Source organism: Melanerpes formicivorus, unplaced genomic scaffold (genome assembly GCF_026170545.1).
Source record: "Melanerpes formicivorus ecotype bairdi unplaced genomic scaffold, bMelFor1.0.p_v2 SCAF_19, whole genome shotgun sequence".
Classification (NCBI taxonomy): Eukaryota; Metazoa; Chordata; class Aves; order Piciformes; family Picidae; genus Melanerpes; species Melanerpes formicivorus.
Genome location: NW_027142371.1, coordinates 14,957,638 through 14,973,656, shown reverse-complemented (window position 1 = coordinate 14,973,656; position 16,019 = coordinate 14,957,638). Strand labels below are relative to the sequence as shown.

Genomic DNA, 16,019 nt, shown 5'->3' with positions numbered 1-16,019 from the left:
GCGGGGTGGGGACACCCAAGCACCCCCTGCACCCCCTGCAGCAGCCTGGAAGCTCTCAAACGGCCCTGGGGCAGACCACAGCCCCAAAGAGTTTGCCAGGGGCCTGCTGGCAGAGAGCAGCTCCCTCTGGCTGCGGCCAGCACCCCACAGAGGAATGCCTCTGGGGCTGGAGGGCCCCATGCTGGCAAGGGCAGCAGAGGAGCTGACAGCACAGCTGCCCCAGCACCAGCTCCTGGGCAGTACCTGGTGAGGGAGCCAGCAGCAGCCTTGGCCTCATCCTGCTGCCAGGGGAGCCAGCAGCAGCCTTGGCCTCATCCTGCTGCCAGGAGGAGCTGGGAGCTCCACTTCCCAGGTGCTTCCCCTCTGCTGCCCCTTGGTCCTGGCCCAGGCCAGCTGGTGGGGCAGGAGGCTGCCAGGGTGCAGCACCCAGCCTGCTGCAGCAGCACAGCCAAGCTGGCAGGGGCTGGGCACCACCCCCAGCCTGCAGCACCCTCCCCAGCAGGGGAGCTGAAGCCCTGCTCAGCCCAGGCCAGCGGCAGTGTGAGGCTGGGGCAGAAGCCTGGGGGCAGAAGCCTGGGGGCAGGCAGGGAAGCAGCAAAGTCTCCCTGCTCAGAGCTGGGGGGGAGGTGCCCCAGGAGGTGGCCTGCAGCAGCCACCCTCAGCAAGGCTCAAACCCAGCCCCAGCAGCCTGCAGGGGGGCACAGGACACACGGGAGGGTGCTGAGGGGGGAGGGCTGAAGTCTTTATTGCTCCAGGCAGGCTCGGGGAGCCTCTGATATGTGAGGGAGCTGGGTCCTGAGGAGCCAGAGGAAGACCAGAGGGGAAACTCTTTCCCTGCCACTAGCACTGCTGAGCCCCAGGCACAGCAGCCAGGGTGGGGAGCTGACCTAACCCCCCAGGCTAGAGCCACCCCTGCTCTCTCCTCTCCCCCAGGCTGGCCAGGGCAGGGCTGTGCAGGCTGCAGACACCACAGCTCCCAACCCTCCTGAGGCTTGGCTTGTGCCCCCCACCCCCCACCCCCCTCTTGTAAACAGCAGTCAGAAGTAAACAGTTTCACACAATCCCTCTCCCCCCAGGGGCCTGGAGGGCAGCAGGGCCTTGGGAGAGGGCTCTGGGCTCCCCCACCCCACACTGAGCAGGCAACTCCCCCCCCCCAGCACTGGATTCTGGGCTTCAGTGGGGCCAGGGAGGGTGAAGCCAGCCTGGCCCTGGGCTGGAGGCTCACTGCTGCTGCCTGGAGCTTGCCCAGCCTGAGCCCAGGAGCACCCAGAGAGGAGGAGGAGCTGAGCCAGCAGGAGCTGGGCAGGAGCTGCTGCCCCACACCTGAGCAAGAGAAACCTCAGCATCCCCAGCACAGGCTGGGCCCCAGCCCCACCCTCCAGAGGCAGCTCTGCCCTGGGCCAGAGCAGCTGGGGCAGAGGTGCTGGGGGCTGTAAACACAAGGCAGGTTCCTGGGGAGCTGAACACAAACAGCAGCAAAACCATCGAGGAGGAATGCTCCTAGAGGGACAAACTGAGGAGGGAAGCAGCCAGGCAGCCCCAGGGCTGGCAGCCCCAGGCCTGGGCCCTGGGGGAGGTTGCTAAATCCTAAGTAAGGCACTAAGGTCCTAAGCTCACTACCAGCAAACTGCCTGGAGGAAACAAAAGCACATCTGCAATGCAAGAGCTGAGGTGGAGCTGTGTGCTTTGGCCTGGACACAGTGGGGCATGGAGGGGCTTGGACCTCCCAGGCCTTGGTGCCCACACCTGGGAGCTGCCTGCAGGGAGCTGCCTGCAGCTGGGCTGTGAGGAGCCCTGAGCAGGGCTGGGAGGGCAAAGCCTTCAAGCCAGCACTAGGTGAGAGCAGGCAGGAGCCAAAGGTGGGGGCAGGGTGGTGCAAGGGTCCTGGTGAACCCCAGGGGTCAGCTCTGGTCTCACCACAGCCCCTCCTGGGGCAGAGAGCCAGGCCCAGCCCCTTGGCACAGCCACTGTGGGGGTCTGCTGCTAGCTGGAGGGCAGCCAGAGAGCTCTGCACAGCCCCAGGGCCAAGCAGAGCCCAAGCTGCCCCAGGCCGAGCTGCTCAGCCCCCCTCAGAGCAGCCTGGGAGCAGCTGCCCAGCTCTGCTCTGCCTGTGGCCAGCCACAAGCCCCCAGAGGCAGGCCCAGGGGTCAGAGCAGTGTGGGAGGCAGGGCCTGGCCTCCAGCCTCAGCTCCAAGCCTCCAGCAAGCCACAGGCAGAAGGTCTGCAGCCTGCTGCCACTCTGCTCCTGTGTCCTGCAGAGGTGGAAGGGCAGAGGGAAGCTCTCCCTGCCCCACTCCCTCACCCCATCAGGTGGCACTGGGCAGGCCCAAGGGGCTGCCAGCTGGCATCCTGCCACTGATGGCAGAGGGGAGCTGCAGCCAGGCAGGCAAGGAGCAGCTCCCACAGGCAGGGCTGGGGGGGCAGGGAGGGCCTGAGCCCCTGGGAGAGAGCAGCCCACTCCCCACAAGGCTGAGGAGTGTCCTGGGAGGGTGAGGAGCTGCAGGGGCAGCAGGGTAGTGCTTTACCTTGCAGTCACAGTGAGCAGGGCCTGGAGACCACCCAGGCAGGGGCAGCCCCCAGGGTTAGTGTTGCCAGGCAAGGAGGGGGAGAGCTCACTGCTCAGCCTGAGGTCCCAACCTCCCCAGCTGAGCTGCACCCAGAGCCCAGCAGCAGGCCTGGGGGAGGGCAGAGCCCAGCCCCTGACTGCTTGAGGCCAAGCCTGCTCCTCTCCCAGGGACTGCTTCTGGCAGCTGAGCTCTGCCACTAAATGCTTTGGGCCAGGGGCTGCCTCCTGCCTCCCCTGCACAGCAAACATCCACCTGAAGATGTAGCTGGGGGCTGCTGGGGGCCGCTGGGGGCTGCTGGGGGCCGCTGGGGGCCGCTGGGGGCCGCTGGGGGCCGCTGGGGCCCTCTGAGGAGAAAGGCTGCCACAGAGCAGCTGGGGAGCAGCAGGAGCTGCCCTGCTGAGTGCCCTTCCAGCCTGCTCACACCACCCTGCCCTCACTCCAACTGCCCCCAGCCTGGGGCAGCAGCTGCCTGCCTCTGCACTCCTGGAGCTGCTGCCACACACACCCAGGAGGCTTCCCTTCCCCACAGCAAGCCTGGCCCCCACCTGGCCCCAGCCCCTGAGAGCCAGCAAACAGCTCTGGAACCCAAAGCTGTGCCCAGGCAGACTCAGAGCTGGTTCCTACCTCCTTAGGACACCAGAAGCAGCTGCTGAGCCATGGCAGCAGAGGGGACACAGAGGGGCTGGGCAGGGGCACCTCTGCCCTCTGGCTCTGCTTCCCAAGCCCTGTCAGCAGGCCTGCAGTCAGCTTCTGCTCTGCTCCAGGGCCCCTCCTGCACCTCCCCCAAATCCAGAGCAGCTCCCCAGGATTTCACAGTGCCAGGGATGCTGCAGCCCAGGGCTCTGCCCTCAGCTTCCCTCCTCTGGGGCTTCCCTCCTGGCATGGGAATGATGAAGGTTATGGGTCCCTGGGAAAAACCTGCAAGAGAAAGGAGAGAGAGAGAGAGAGAGAGAGAGAGAGGTCAGCTGTGGCAGGAGCTCTGAGCCCAGGGGTGCCACCCTGCCAGCCCTGCTGCTGCCACCCTGCCAGCCCTGCTGCTGCCACCCTGCCAGCCCTGCTGCTGCCACCCTGCCCAGGCTGCAGGCAGGGGCAGCTCTTGGTGAGCAGCTGGGGCCCCAAAGGCCTCTGCCCAGCTCATTCTACAGCTCTGTGACCCTGGGTAAAGCAAGCAGGGCCCTGAGAGCAGCTCCAAGCCCCAAGCAAAGCATCAGTGTGGGGCTGGGGGAGCCTGGGGTGAGCACAAACCCTGCTGCACAGCTCCAGCCCTGCTGCACAGCTCCAGTCCCTGCTGCACAGCTCCAAGCCTGAGGGGATGGCCTCAGGGCAGGTTTGGGTTGGCCATGAGGAACAGTTTCTGCCCCCAAAGGGCTGCCCAGGCCTGGCCCAGGCTGCCCAGGGCAGGGGGGGGGTCCCCATCCCTGGAGGGCTTTCAGAGCCCTGGGGCTGTGGTGCTGGGGGCCACGGCCTGGGGGTGCCCTGGCAAGTCCTGGCCACTTCCAACCAGAACCATTCTGTGCCTCCAGCAGGCAGCAGCCAGCCACAGGCCCCTGCTGTGCCTCCCTCAGCCCACACTGCTCAAAGCCTCAGAGGCTCCCACTGAGGGCCCTGCCCCTGGCAGTCTGTGTGGGGAGAAAGGCAAAGATGCTGAGTGCAGGGGGAGAGGGGAGAGAGGGGAGAGGGGAGAGGGGAGAGAGGGGAGAGGGGAGAGGGGAGAGGGGAGAGGGGAGAGGGGAGAGGGGAGAGGGGAGAGGGGAGAGGGGAGAGGGGAGAGGCCCCAGGCCTGCAGCACAGAGAAGGTGGCAGAGGGTGCTCCGAGCTGGGCTGCCCCACAGCAGTGCAGGGACAGCAGTGCAGGGACAGCAGGGCAGGGACAGCAGGGCAGGGACAGCAGGGCAGGGACAGCAGGGCAGGGACAGCAGGGCAGGGACAGCAGCGCAGGGACAGCAGTGCAGGGACAGCAGGGCAGGGACAGCAGGGCAGGGACAGCAGGGCAGGGACACCAGCAGGGGCCCAGCCCCTCCCCAGCTGTCCTGGGAAGGCTTTTTGCCCTCCCTGCCCCGAAGGCATGGCTGGGGGCAGGCAGCCCAGGCTGCAGAGCAACAGCCCAGGCAGAGCAGAGTGTGAGGCCAGGGAGGTGCTGCTCAGCCCTGCTGCCTCTGCCAGCCTGGGGCCACCAGCAGCACTGGGGAGGGAAAGGGGAAGCTAAGGAGGTGGTGAGGGAGCCACCAGCCCTGGGGCTGCTCCAGGGACCTGTGGGCAGGGCTTGGTGGCCATGGTGGTGCTGGGCTGCTGGCTGGACTGGCTGAGCTGGGAGAGCTGTTCCAGGCCAAGTAGCTCCAGCCACACAGCCACACAGCCCTGCTTGGCTGAAAGGAGCCAGCTAGCCCCTGGCCTTTGGGAGGGTAGGGGGGGCCTGAGGCCTGCCCCTGACCTGTGGGTGCCAAGGGGACCAGGGACATGCAGGGCAGCCAGAAGAGCTCAGTGGCACAGCAAGGAACAAGCCAAAGAAGCCCCAAAGCAAGCCAAGCCAGGGCTGAGGGAGGTGACAGCAGGGCTGAGCAGGGCCTGCAGCTGCCCTGGGGAAGAGCCACCCCCTGCACAGCCCAGCAGCAGCCCAGGGCACCTCAGCTCCCTGCCCAACCTCAGCCACCTGGGAGCAGAATCCAGGCCCTGCTCTAAATCCCACTCTAAGCCTCTCAGGGAGCTTTCTAATTTAAGGTTTGCACTAAGAAGAGGCAGAGGCAGAGAACAGGGCAGGGGCAGAGGCAGGGAGCAGAAGCAGGGGGCAGGAGCAGGGGGCAGGGAGCAGAAGCAGGGGGCAGGGGGCAGGGGCAGTGGCAGGGGGCAGGGAGCAGAAGCGGGGGCAGGAGCAGGGGGCAGGGAGCAGGGGCAGGGGCAGGAGCAAGGGGCAGAGGGCAGGAGCAGGAGCAGGGGCAGGGGGCAGGAGCAGGGGGCAGGAGCAGGGGGCAGGGGGCAGGGGGCAGAAGCAGGGAGCAGGGGGCAGGGAGCAGAAGCAGGGGGCAGGGAGCAGAAGCAGGGGGCAGGGAGCAGGGGGCAGGGGCAGAGGGCAGGGGCAGGGGGCAGAGGGCAGGGGGCAGAGGGCAGGGGGCAGAGGGCAGGAGCAGGGGCAGAGGGCAGGAGCAGGGGGCAGGGGCAGGAGCAGCCTGCTGCAGACACAGCGATGCCCCTCGGGTGCGATGGGCACCCACGACACCCCCAGGGGCCCTGCCCCCAGCCTCCTGCTGCCCCAGCCAGAAGGATCCTCACCACAGCCTGCACATATGGGCAGTGCTGGGGCTGTCCTGCGTGCCAGGCTGCCCGTGCCAGGCTGCCCGTGCCAGGCTGCCCGTGCCAGGCTGTGTTACATAAGGGCTGGCAGCCCTGCCGCAGCTGTGCCGGGCCCGGGCTGCGGATCCCCGGCCGGGGGCGCGGGGGGGAGGGGAGGGGGGCAGGAGGCAGCTGGGGTTCTGCAAACAGCCCCGGGGTAGGACTGTCCCCTCGGTGCCCGGCAGCCCTGCCTGTACTCTTCCGCAGCGCTGCACAGGACGCAGGCAGCCCGCGGGGCAGGGCCGGTTGCATAACGGAGCCTCGGCAGCTGGCAGCGGCAGATCCCCGGCTGACCCCCGCGCCCTGCCCTGCCCTGCGCTGCCCTGCCCGGCCCTGCCCGGCGGCGCCAGGGGCTGAGCCCAGCCCCGAGAGCACAGCGCACCCAGCCTCAGGCTTCACGCTTCTCCGGCTCCGCTCCCTCCCCACCCTGCGGTCCCACACTCGCCCCGGCAGCGGCCCCGGCAGCGGCGCCGGGCGGCAGCGGCCAGCGCCGGAGACCCTCAGGGGGTTCGGTGCTCTGTGGGGGGGGGGCTGAGGGATGAGGCTGCGCTGTGGTCTGGACAGAGCAGCCCTGCCAGACCCAGCCCCAGCCCAGGGGACTTCCCGTTCCTGCACTCCTGCTCCCTGCCAAGAGCACAAAGCTCAGCTGGGGCGCAGGATCAGGTCCCCTCCCCGAGGCCACCTCGGCAGCACCTGAGGAAGCCTCCCGGGGGACAGCACCAATGGTCTCCAGCCAAAGCTGCCCCATGGCCCCAGCCTGGGCACTGCCCAGCTCCCAGGAGCAGGCCAGGCAGGCAGCCCCTGTGAGGCTGAGGGCTGGGGGGTGCTGGCCAGGGCAGCTGTGTCAGCATCCTCCCTTTGCTGCCCGCTCCGACCCAGCCGGGCCTGGGGGGCTCAGGGCAGGGCTGGGAGCTGCAGCTGCAGGGCCAGCACCTGACACAGGCAGGCTGCCAGAGGTGCCCTGGGAGCAGCAGTGGCCAGAGGAAGCTCTGCAGGAGCTTGGGAAGATGTCAGCCTCGCTCCTCACCACCTGCAGTGTCTCAGCCTCACTGCAGGCTCTGGCCAGGACCAGCCCTGGGAGCAGCTCCTGCTCACACACAGCTCTGCCCCGCAGGCTGCACCTCCCAGCCCTTCAGTCTCAGCGGGCAGTGGCACCAGCAGCTGCCCCTCTGCCCCTGGGGGGTCCTTCCAGCCCACCTGTGACCACCCAGGCCTCAGGAGCAGGGCCACTGAGGAACAGAGGGAGCAGAGAGGGACTCTGAAGGGAGCTCAGTGTGAGCTGTTTTGGAAGCTTCCTTCCTGGGCAGACACAGACCCTGATGCTGGAGACCCAAGCATGCCAGCTGTGGGCAAGCAGTGCTCACAGCAGAGGGAAGTCCTGCCTCTGAGCAAGGAAATGAAACCAGACAGCCCCAGAGAGCCCCAGGTAAAGGCAGAGGGAACAGCCTTGTGCTGAGGCAGCCCTGGGGTGCCCTGCCTGAGCCTGAGGGGACAGGGACAGGGCTGGACACCAGCTGCTCCCAGCACTGTCACAGCTTCATGGAAGGGGTTGGAAGGGAGCTCCAGAGCTCACCCAGCCCAACCCCCCTGCCCTCAGCAGGGACAGCCTCCCCTGCAGCAGCTTGCTCACAGCCTTCCCCAGCCTCACCTTGCACAGCTCCAGCCCTGGGGCCTCAGCTCCCTCCCTGGGCATCATCTAGCTCCAACCCCCCTGCCATAGGCAAGGACACCTCCTGCTAGAGCAGGATGCTCACAGGGACTGTGCCACGCAGCAGAGGAGGCAGAACTGGCAGCAAATTCCCTGCTCCTGGGGCAGAGATGTCCCCAGGGCTGCATGATCTCATCTCAACCACTGCCCAGGACCTCTGAGGAGCAAGGTTCCTGCCCAGCCCTGGAGGAGCAGGGCTCCTGCCCAGCCCTGGAGGAGCAAGGCTCCTGCCCAGCCCTGGAGGAGCAGGGCTCCTGCCCAGCCCTGCCTGCTCCCCTGGGCTTTGGGCAGCAGCAGGGCTGGCAGCTGCTCATTGACTTTCCCACCTCTGCTTTTTCTCCTGCAGAAGCACGGGTGGGAGAAGGGCTCTCAGCAGCACTGCTCTGGGATGAGTCACTCCAGAGAGCTGCAGGGGCACTCCCCGAGGCCTGCGGGCGGCGCAGGGGGCTGCGGTCACTCACCGGGCGGCAGGGCCCGGCCCTGCCCTGCCCTCAGGCGGCACAGGTCACCCGGTCCATCCTGCTCTCCAGCTCGAAGGCGTCGGGCCTGTCCTGGGGGTTGGCGGCCAGCATGTCCTTCAGGAGCCGCTGGATGCCCTCAGACATGGAGGTCCTGCGCTTCTGGGGGATGTGCAGCTCCATCTTGGGGTTCTCCAGCAGCGCCTCCCCCACCGGCACGATCTCGGCGCCCTGCCGCACGTAGGTCCCCAGCAGCTCCTTCTTGGTCTCGGCGTCGATGAAGGTGATCCTCTCGATCATGGCCCAGATGATGATGCCCAGGGCGAAGATGTCTGCCTTGGCGGTGTAGTGCCCCTCCCAGACCTCGGGGGCCATGTAGAAGTCGGAGCCGCAGGCGGAGGAGAGCCAGCACTTGTTGAGGTTGGGGGCGCGGGCGCCGGGGGCGCCCTGCTGGCCGCGGGCGGCGGCGCAGACCTTGCTGAGGCCGAAGTCGGCCACCTTCAGCACGGGGCGGCCCGAGCGCTCGGTGATCAGGATGTTGTCGGGCTTCAGGTCGCGGTGCACGATGTGGTTCTTGTGCAGGAAGGCGACGGCGCTGGTCAGCTGCTGCATGAAGCTGCGGGTGGTGGCGGGGTCGGGCCGGCGGGACAGCACGTAGCGGTTCAGGTCCCCCCCCTCGCAGAACTCCATCACGAACCACAGGTAGCAGGGCTCCTCGGCGCAGCCCAGCACCCGCTCCCCTGCAAGAGCCGCGGAGCCGGGTCAGCCCCCGGCAGCCCGAGGGGGGGCGCTCTGCCCCGGCCACAGCTGCACCCTGCCGCCGGCTCGGGGGCCCCCAGCTCAGGAAGGACGAGCAGACACTGGGAGGCGGCCAGAGAAGGGCCAGGAGGCTGGGGAGGGGTCTGGGGGGAGAGGCTGAGGGAGCTGGGGTTGCTTAGCCTGGAGAGGAGGAGGCTCAGGGGAGACCTTCTTGCTGCTGAAGAGAGCTTGCAGCCAGGTGGGGGTTGGGCTCTTCTCTCTAGCACCCAGCACCAGAACAAGAGGACACAGTCTCAAGCTGTGCCAGGGGAGGTTTAGGCTGGAGGTGAGGAGAAAGTTCTTACCAGAGAGAGTTGTTGGCCATGGGAATGTGCTGCCCAGGGAGGTGGTGGAGTCCCCATCCCTGGAGGGGTTCAAGAGGGGATTGGATGTGGCACCGGGAGCCAGGGTTTAGTCATGGGGTCTGTGGTGACAGGTTGGGCTTGGTGATCTTTGAGGTCTCTTCCAACCTTGGTGATACTGTGAGACTGTGAGCTGGGGCTGCTCAGTCTGGAGAGGAGAAGGCTCTGAGGAGACCTAATTGTGGCATTCCAGGATCTGAAGGAGGCTCCAAGAAAGCTGGGGAGGGACTTGTGAGGGTGTCAGGGAGGGACAGGACTGGTGGGGATGGAGCAGAACTAGAGGTGGGGAGATTGAGATTGGCTGTGAGGAAGAAGTTGTTGCCCAGGAGGGTGGTGAGAGCCTGGCACAGGCTGCCCAGGGAGGTGGTGGCAGCCTCCTGCCTGGAGGTGTTTGAGGCCAGGCTGGAGGTGGCTGTGCTCTGGTGTGAGGTGTCCCTGCCTGCCAGCAGCAGACCCAGCCCCCACTGAGGGCCCAAGGGACAGACAGAGGCTGCAAACACAACCAGCTCATCCTCTTCACTCTGGAACTGAGTTGGTGTGCCTCCACCCAGCAGCAGCAGGACAAGCTGGAGGCCACCACTGCCCCCTGCCCCAGAGAACAAGTCCCAGAGCCAGCTCTGAGCCTCTGGGGAGCAGGCTCAGCACTGACAACGTGTGGGGGGCTGTTTATGGCAGCAAAGGCCCCAGAGAAGAGCTGGGAAAGGAAACTTCCAGCAGCAGGTAAAACCCCAGGGAGTAGCAGGGGCAGGGGAGGCCTGGCCAAGCCCAGCAGCAGTGGCCAGGGCTCGGTGTGGGAGGGAAGATTGGTTCTGTGCACAAACAGTCTGTAGCCATGGCTACTGCTATGGCAATGGGAGCCTGCACAGCACAAGGCTCTGGCTGCACCTCCCTGCCCTCAGCAGAAGATAAAAGGTTTGGTCTGGGGGATGGGAAGGGCAGGGAACAAGTTGGGAGAAGTTTGAGGAGTCAAAGGAGACCCTCAGAGGGCTCAGACACGAGGCCAAGGGACCCCCAGGCCAGCTTGGCTCTGCAGGCCAGGAGCTGAGCAGCAGAAGCAGCTCCTGTGGTTTGGGGCAGGCCCTGGTGAGGAAGCACAGCATGGCAGGGCTTGGGAGGGAGCTCTGGAGATCAAGGCCACCCCTCCTGCTGAGGCAGGGGCAGCCAGGGCTGGTCACACAGCCAGGGGAGCGTTCAGCCTGCAGACTCCAGCACCTCTCTGGGCAGCCTGCTCCAGGGCCCCAGCAGCCTCCAGCTGCAGAAGCTCCTCCTCAGCCCTGGATGGAGCTCCTGAGGTCCAAGTGGGTGACCAGAACTCATTGTGGGGAGCTCAGGCAGAGGCTGTTTGCCCTGGGGGCAGAGCCCTCTGCACACCCAGCTCACCCCACTGCCACCTCCCCAGGGAGATGCCACCAGGGCTGCCCTCAGCACCCCAGCCTGGGCAGCAGCAGGGTTTGGCTCCTCTCAGGCAGGAAGCAGAGCAGAGCCCTGTGCCCAGCACACACAGGCAGGGCAGGGAGGTGGGAGCATGCCCCCAGGGAAGCAGCTCCCCAGCAGCCTGGGGGGGCTGAGATGCCAAGGCTTGCCCTGAGCAGGAGGAGGGCTGTGAGGAGCTGGCCCCAGGCAGAGGGCAGGACACAGCTGACCCTGCTGCAGGCTCCTTGCACTTCACTCTGGGTGGAGCTCTGCTAGGAGCAGCTTCAGCCAAGGGCAATGTTTCCTCCTTGTCTACAATCTGAGAAGTGTTTGAGTTGTTAAATCATCTTCCTGCCTCCCAAACAAACAGCTCCCACCAGCAGGAGCTGGCAGGCTGCTGCCTACAGAGGAGATGTTAGCAAACTCCAGTCAGGCACAGCCAAGAGATGGAGGGATGCAGGAGACAGCCCAGATCTGTTCCCCAGCAGCAAGGCAGCAGCCTCAGCCTGCTCCCTGCCCAGGCAGGCTGCACACTCCCAGAACCACACAATTGTTTGGGCTGCAAGAGCTCTCCCTGTGATCTTACAGTCCAACCAGCAGCCCAGCAGCACCATGGCCACCAAACCCTGGCCCCAGCTTTCCTGACCCCCTCCAGGGATGGGGACTCCACCTGGGCAGCCTGTGCCAGCCCCTGACCACTCTGGCAGCAAAGAGATTGTTCCTGATCTCCAACCTCAGCCTCCCCTGGCACAGCCCCAGGCCAGTTCCTCTCCTTCCATCACCTGAGAGTAGCTGCAGAAAGCACTTCCAACCTCTCCAGCTCTGCTGCAGCCTTCCCACCACCTGTCCTGGGAGCTCATTAGCAGCTGGTTCATTTGCTAAGGACCACGGGGTGGGGGGGGGATCAAATAATGAAGGCAATGGCAGCAGAGGCTGCAGCCCAGGGCCACTGCTGCTGGAAACCTCTGACTCCCCCTGAGCAAGGGGCTGGGAGCCTGGCACCAAGCCTGGGTGCTTGCACTGATGGGTACCTGTGAGACTGATGCCAGGGCAGCCCACAAGGGAGGCTGAGCACTGGCAGCAGGTTGGTGTCCCCCTGGGTGGCAGGGCAGGAAGCAGCACTCTGCATCTGGCCGACTGGGGCAGCTCTGGCCCTGTGCTGGGTCAGGCAGAGAGGGGCAGGAGGTGCCCAAGTGCCAGGGCACGGTGCTGAGGTGCCTGCCTCTGCTCCAGGTCAGTGCTGGGCTTCTCCTGTGCACTCTGCCCTCCAGCTCAGGATTCTGCACACAGAAATCATTTGGGTTGGAAGTGACCTTGGAGCTCATGGAGCCCAAGCACCACCCCAGCACTGCCAGGGCACCACCAAGCCCTGGCCCTCAGCACCACAGCCCCACAGCTTTGAAACCCCCCCAGGGCCCTGGGCAGCCTGAGCCAGCCCCTGACAACCCTCAAGGGGAAGAAATTGCTCCTCCAGTCCAACCTAAACCTCCCTGGTGTCACTTGAGGCCATTTCCTCTTGTCCTGTTCCTTGGGGGAAGGGAGAGCCCCCCCCTGGCTCCAGCCTCCTCTCAGGGAGCTGCAGAGAGCCAGAAGCTCTCCCCTCAGCCTCCTTTGCTCCAGGCTGCACATCCTCAGCTGCTCCTCCCCAGCCCTGCTCTGCAGACCCTTCCCCAGCTTGGTTGCCCTGCTCTGGCCCTGCTGCAGCCCCTCAGAGTCCTTCTCACAACCTGGACACCTCGCAGGACGATGCAGGTGCAGGCTCCCCACTGCAGCTCAGACCCAGCAGCAGCCAGCAGTTGTGCTCCCGACTCAGGAAGCCTGCAGCTAATCCCCTGGCCGTGCCCTGAGCCCAGGCTGCTTGGCACAGCAGCTGTGTGCCCCTGGGCAGCTCAGCTGCGGTCGTGCAGGAGGCCACGGCGGCAGCTACGTGCCGGCAGCCCCGGCCCCGGCGGGAGGCGCAGCCCCGGCAGCAGGCACGGCCCCGGCGGGAGGCACGGCCCCGGCGGGAGGCACGGCCCCGGCGGGAGGCACGGCCCCGGCGGGAGGCACGGCCCCGGCGGGAGGCACGGCCCCGCGGCTGCCCGGGCTGCAGGCAGGCAGGGAGCGAGCCTGAGCCCAGCTCCAGCCGCTTGGGCTTTCAATGCCCTCACCCATGCCATGTGGGAGCCACCAGGCCAGGGCAGCACGGCACAGCCCGGGGGGGCAGGGCGAGGGGGGCAGGGCGAGGGGGGCAGGGCGAGGGGGGCAGGGCTCCAGGCTGGGCAGCAAAAGGTTGCTCTCCAGCCCCGGGATGAGCTCCCAGCCCTGCTCCCCCTCTCCAGGGCTGCAGCAGGACCAGGACAGGCAGGCAGTTCAGGGGGGTCTCTCCTCACCTGGGGAGGGCACCAAGAGCTTTCTCCCAGCTGTGTCACCCCCCTGTGACAAAGAGGGGGCAGGAAGCCCCTGACCTGCCAGGCAGAGCCTGCCTGGCTGCAGCTGGACACACACCCACGGGCAAGAGCTGGCTCCAAGCCCGGGCAGCTGTGCCCACAGAAGTGAGGGCACTGCCCTTCTTGGGGAGCCTCCCTGGGGGTGCTGTGAAGGGGGAGCAGAGGAGGGGGAGGCAGGCCTGGACATGCACCCCCAGCAGCATGGAGAGGTCAGGCAGGGTCTGACAGCCAGAGGCTCACCCAGAAGGTCTCAGCAGCCTGGCATCAATCTGTGCCCAGCACAGGGTCTGGGGGGGACTGGGATGGGAGGGCAGGGGGAGACTGAGCCCCCCAGGGAGTGTGGGGGAGTGCTGGGACCCAGGGGTGGGGAGGGGTGAGCTGGCTGTGGCTGCAGCAGGCCGGGGGGGCACGGGGGCTGTGGTGTTTTTCCACATCTTCCCTCCCTGCACGTCGGCAGAGCTGGGTCTGGGCAGAGCCAGGGGAGCAGGGGGAGGGAGCACCACGGAGCTGTCACCATCACAGCCACCCACTCTGACAGCAGCTGAGCCCTGGCAGCACCACGCTGCTCTGAGGGGCCCCAGGGCGAGGGGGGACAGGGGCAGGAGGGCACAGAGCAGAGCCAAAGCTGCCCAGGGGAGCAGGCAGGGCACCCAGAGGGGCTGCAGCACTGGGGGGCTTCAACAGCACTCTGCATGGAGGGGGGGGAGATGTCCCCTTGGTGTGACAGGGACAGAGCCCAGTGGGGGGGGGAGGGAGTGGTGCAGGTCAGGGTAGTGCAGGGCACCCCAGGGCTGGGAGTGATGGAGCAGGAGAGCACTGGCAGGAGGCACAGGGAAAGGCCGAGAGCAGCACACAGGGACAGTCCCCAGGGCCCAGCCTGAGCCCTGAGGTGACAGTGGGGGCCCTCAGGAGATGGCTGGGGGGCTGCAGAGGTGCAGGCACAGGGTGGGGGCCCTCAGGAGATGGCTGGGGGGCTGCAGAGGTGCAGGCACAGGGTGGGGGCCCTCAGGAGATGGCTGGGGGGCTGCAGAGGTGCAGGCACAGGGTGGGGGCTCTCAGGAGATGGCTGGGGGGCTGCAGAGGTGCAGGCACAGGGTGGGGGCCCTCAGGAGATGGCTGGGGGGCTGCAGAGGTGCAGGCACAGGGTGGGGGCTCTCAGGAGATGGCTGGGGGGCTGCAGAGGTGCAGGGCACAGGGTGGGGGCTTAGGGATGGGGGTCCCTGGGAGCAGCACACAGAAGGGGAGCTGGGAGGAACACAGAGGCAGAGCATGGTGGGACAAGGGGCCCAGGGGGTGCCCGGGGGGGTGGCAGCAAGGAGGGATGCAGAGGGAGCCTGTGAGGAGCCCTGAAGGGACAGCATCAGCAGGGGTGATGGAAGGAGAGGGGTGGGTGCTCGGGGTGGGTGCCACTGCGAAACAGAGGGGGCCCAGGGCTGGCAAAGGTGACAGAAGAGCCTGGGGCAGCATGGGGTGCAGCCAGGGGTGCCTGGGGGCAAAGTGATGAGTTCAGGGGGAGGAAAGGGTGGTGCAAGAGGTGTGGGGGAGCTTTGGGTGTCCCTCTGAGGAGCAGATGGTGCCAGAGAGGGATTTGGGCACTGGGGAGCTGCCCAGGGTGGGGATGTCGGGAGAGGGCACCCAGCAGCTGGAGGTCAGGGCACTCCAAGGCAGCTGGGGGGGATGCCAGGCTGTCCTGCTGCGGGGGCACTGCTGACACTCCGGGGGGGATGACCTGGGAGCGGGCTGACACGGGGGTGGGCAGGAGCCCCTGGGGGTGGGGGAAATCCCAAGGAGGGGGAGGCTGGGACACCCAGGAGGTGGAAAGGAGCCCGGGAAGGGTGAGGCTGGGTGCCCAGGAGGGCGCTGGGGGCGGGCAGGCAGCTCGGGAGGACGGCGCCGGGGTCCCGGGGGGGGCAGCGGGGGGCCGGGGGGAGGGGTCCCGGGGGGGCGCAGGGCCGGACGGGTACCTTTGAGGGAGGTCTCGACGAGGCGCAGGTAGAGCTGGCTGCGCTTGTTGCCGTGGCTCATGCGCTGCCCCAGGCCGTGCCGCTGCAGCACGCACTCCTCCAGGCGCACCACGTTGGGGTGCTGCCGCCGCAGGCTGGTCAGGGCCCAGAACTCCGCCAGCGCCAGCTCCACGTTCTCGGGGGCGTCGCAGCGGATCCTCTTCACCGCCAGGCGGGCGCCGCTGCGGCCCGACACCGCCTCGTACACCACGCCGTAGGCGCCGCGGCCTATCTCGGCCAGCAGGCTGTACCGGGGAGTCCCTTTGCCGCCGGCGCCGGGGTCGGGGTCGGGGTCGGGCCCCGTCGCTGCCGCTACCGCCATGGGGCCTCTCCGCGCCGCCCGCCGCCGCCTCGTCGTCCTTTGTGTCCCTCGGCGGCCGCCGTCTGCCGCCGCCGTCGCCATGGCGCCGCCGCGGGGGGGCTCGGGGCCGGGTCCCGGTTCGGGGGGTCGGGTCCCGGAGCCGCCGCCGCCGCCCCCCCCCCGCCGGGTTGCGCCGGGCGGGCGAGGGGGCACGCGCCGCCGCGTCGGAGGGCGGAAAAGCGCGCCCTGCCCGCCCCTCGCGCCGCTCAGCCAATCACAGCGCGCCGGGATGAACCACTGCGCCGCCACGGGGGGGAACGGAGCGGAGCGAGCCGGGACCCCTCCTCCCCTCCGCGACGGGAAAGGGCCCGGGAACGGCCGCCCGATCCTAGCGCTTCGCCTTCGGCAAAGGGAGAGTTGTGCTGCCAGCGCGGTTCAGGATGGAGGGGGACGAGCGCGACGGTAGTCCCGCCGGCGCCCCCGCCGCCGTGGTACGCGCCGAGCCGGTGTAAACAGGCCGGGCAGCTTGACCTGGCCTGGCTCCCTGCTCCGCTCCGCTCCCCGCTGGGCTCCGCGCAAGGCTCGGTCCACGGGGCTCACCTGGGGCGCGGTGGCCCTGCCCGGCCCGGCCGCTGCACGGTGGCGACGGCAGC

At 67.6% G+C, this 16,019-nt stretch overlaps 1 protein-coding gene across 1 annotated transcript; it reads right to left on the bottom strand.

Annotated features, from left to right (window-relative positions):
* Positions 1-721: 721 nt before the first annotated feature.
* Positions 722-16,019, bottom strand: STK35 (serine/threonine kinase 35). Its single transcript, XM_068150281.1, has 3 exons — positions 15,027-16,019; positions 8,064-8,800; positions 722-3,485 (listed from the first exon to the last, which is right to left on the bottom strand). The coding sequence occupies exons 1-2, from the start codon at positions 15,466-15,468 to the stop codon at positions 8,094-8,096; spliced, it is 1,149 nt and encodes a 382-aa protein (XP_068006382.1). The 5' UTR covers positions 15,469-16,019; the 3' UTR covers positions 722-3,485; positions 8,064-8,093.

Coding starts and splice junctions, on each gene's coding strand:
- STK35 (XM_068150281.1), bottom strand. CDS start 15,468: ATGGCGACGGCGGCGGCAGACGGCGGCCGCCGAGGGACACAAAGGACG. Junction 8,801..15,026: donor CGTCGAGACCTCCCTCAAAG/GTACCCGTCCGG, acceptor CGGCTCTTGCAG/GGGAGCGGGTGCTGGGCTGC.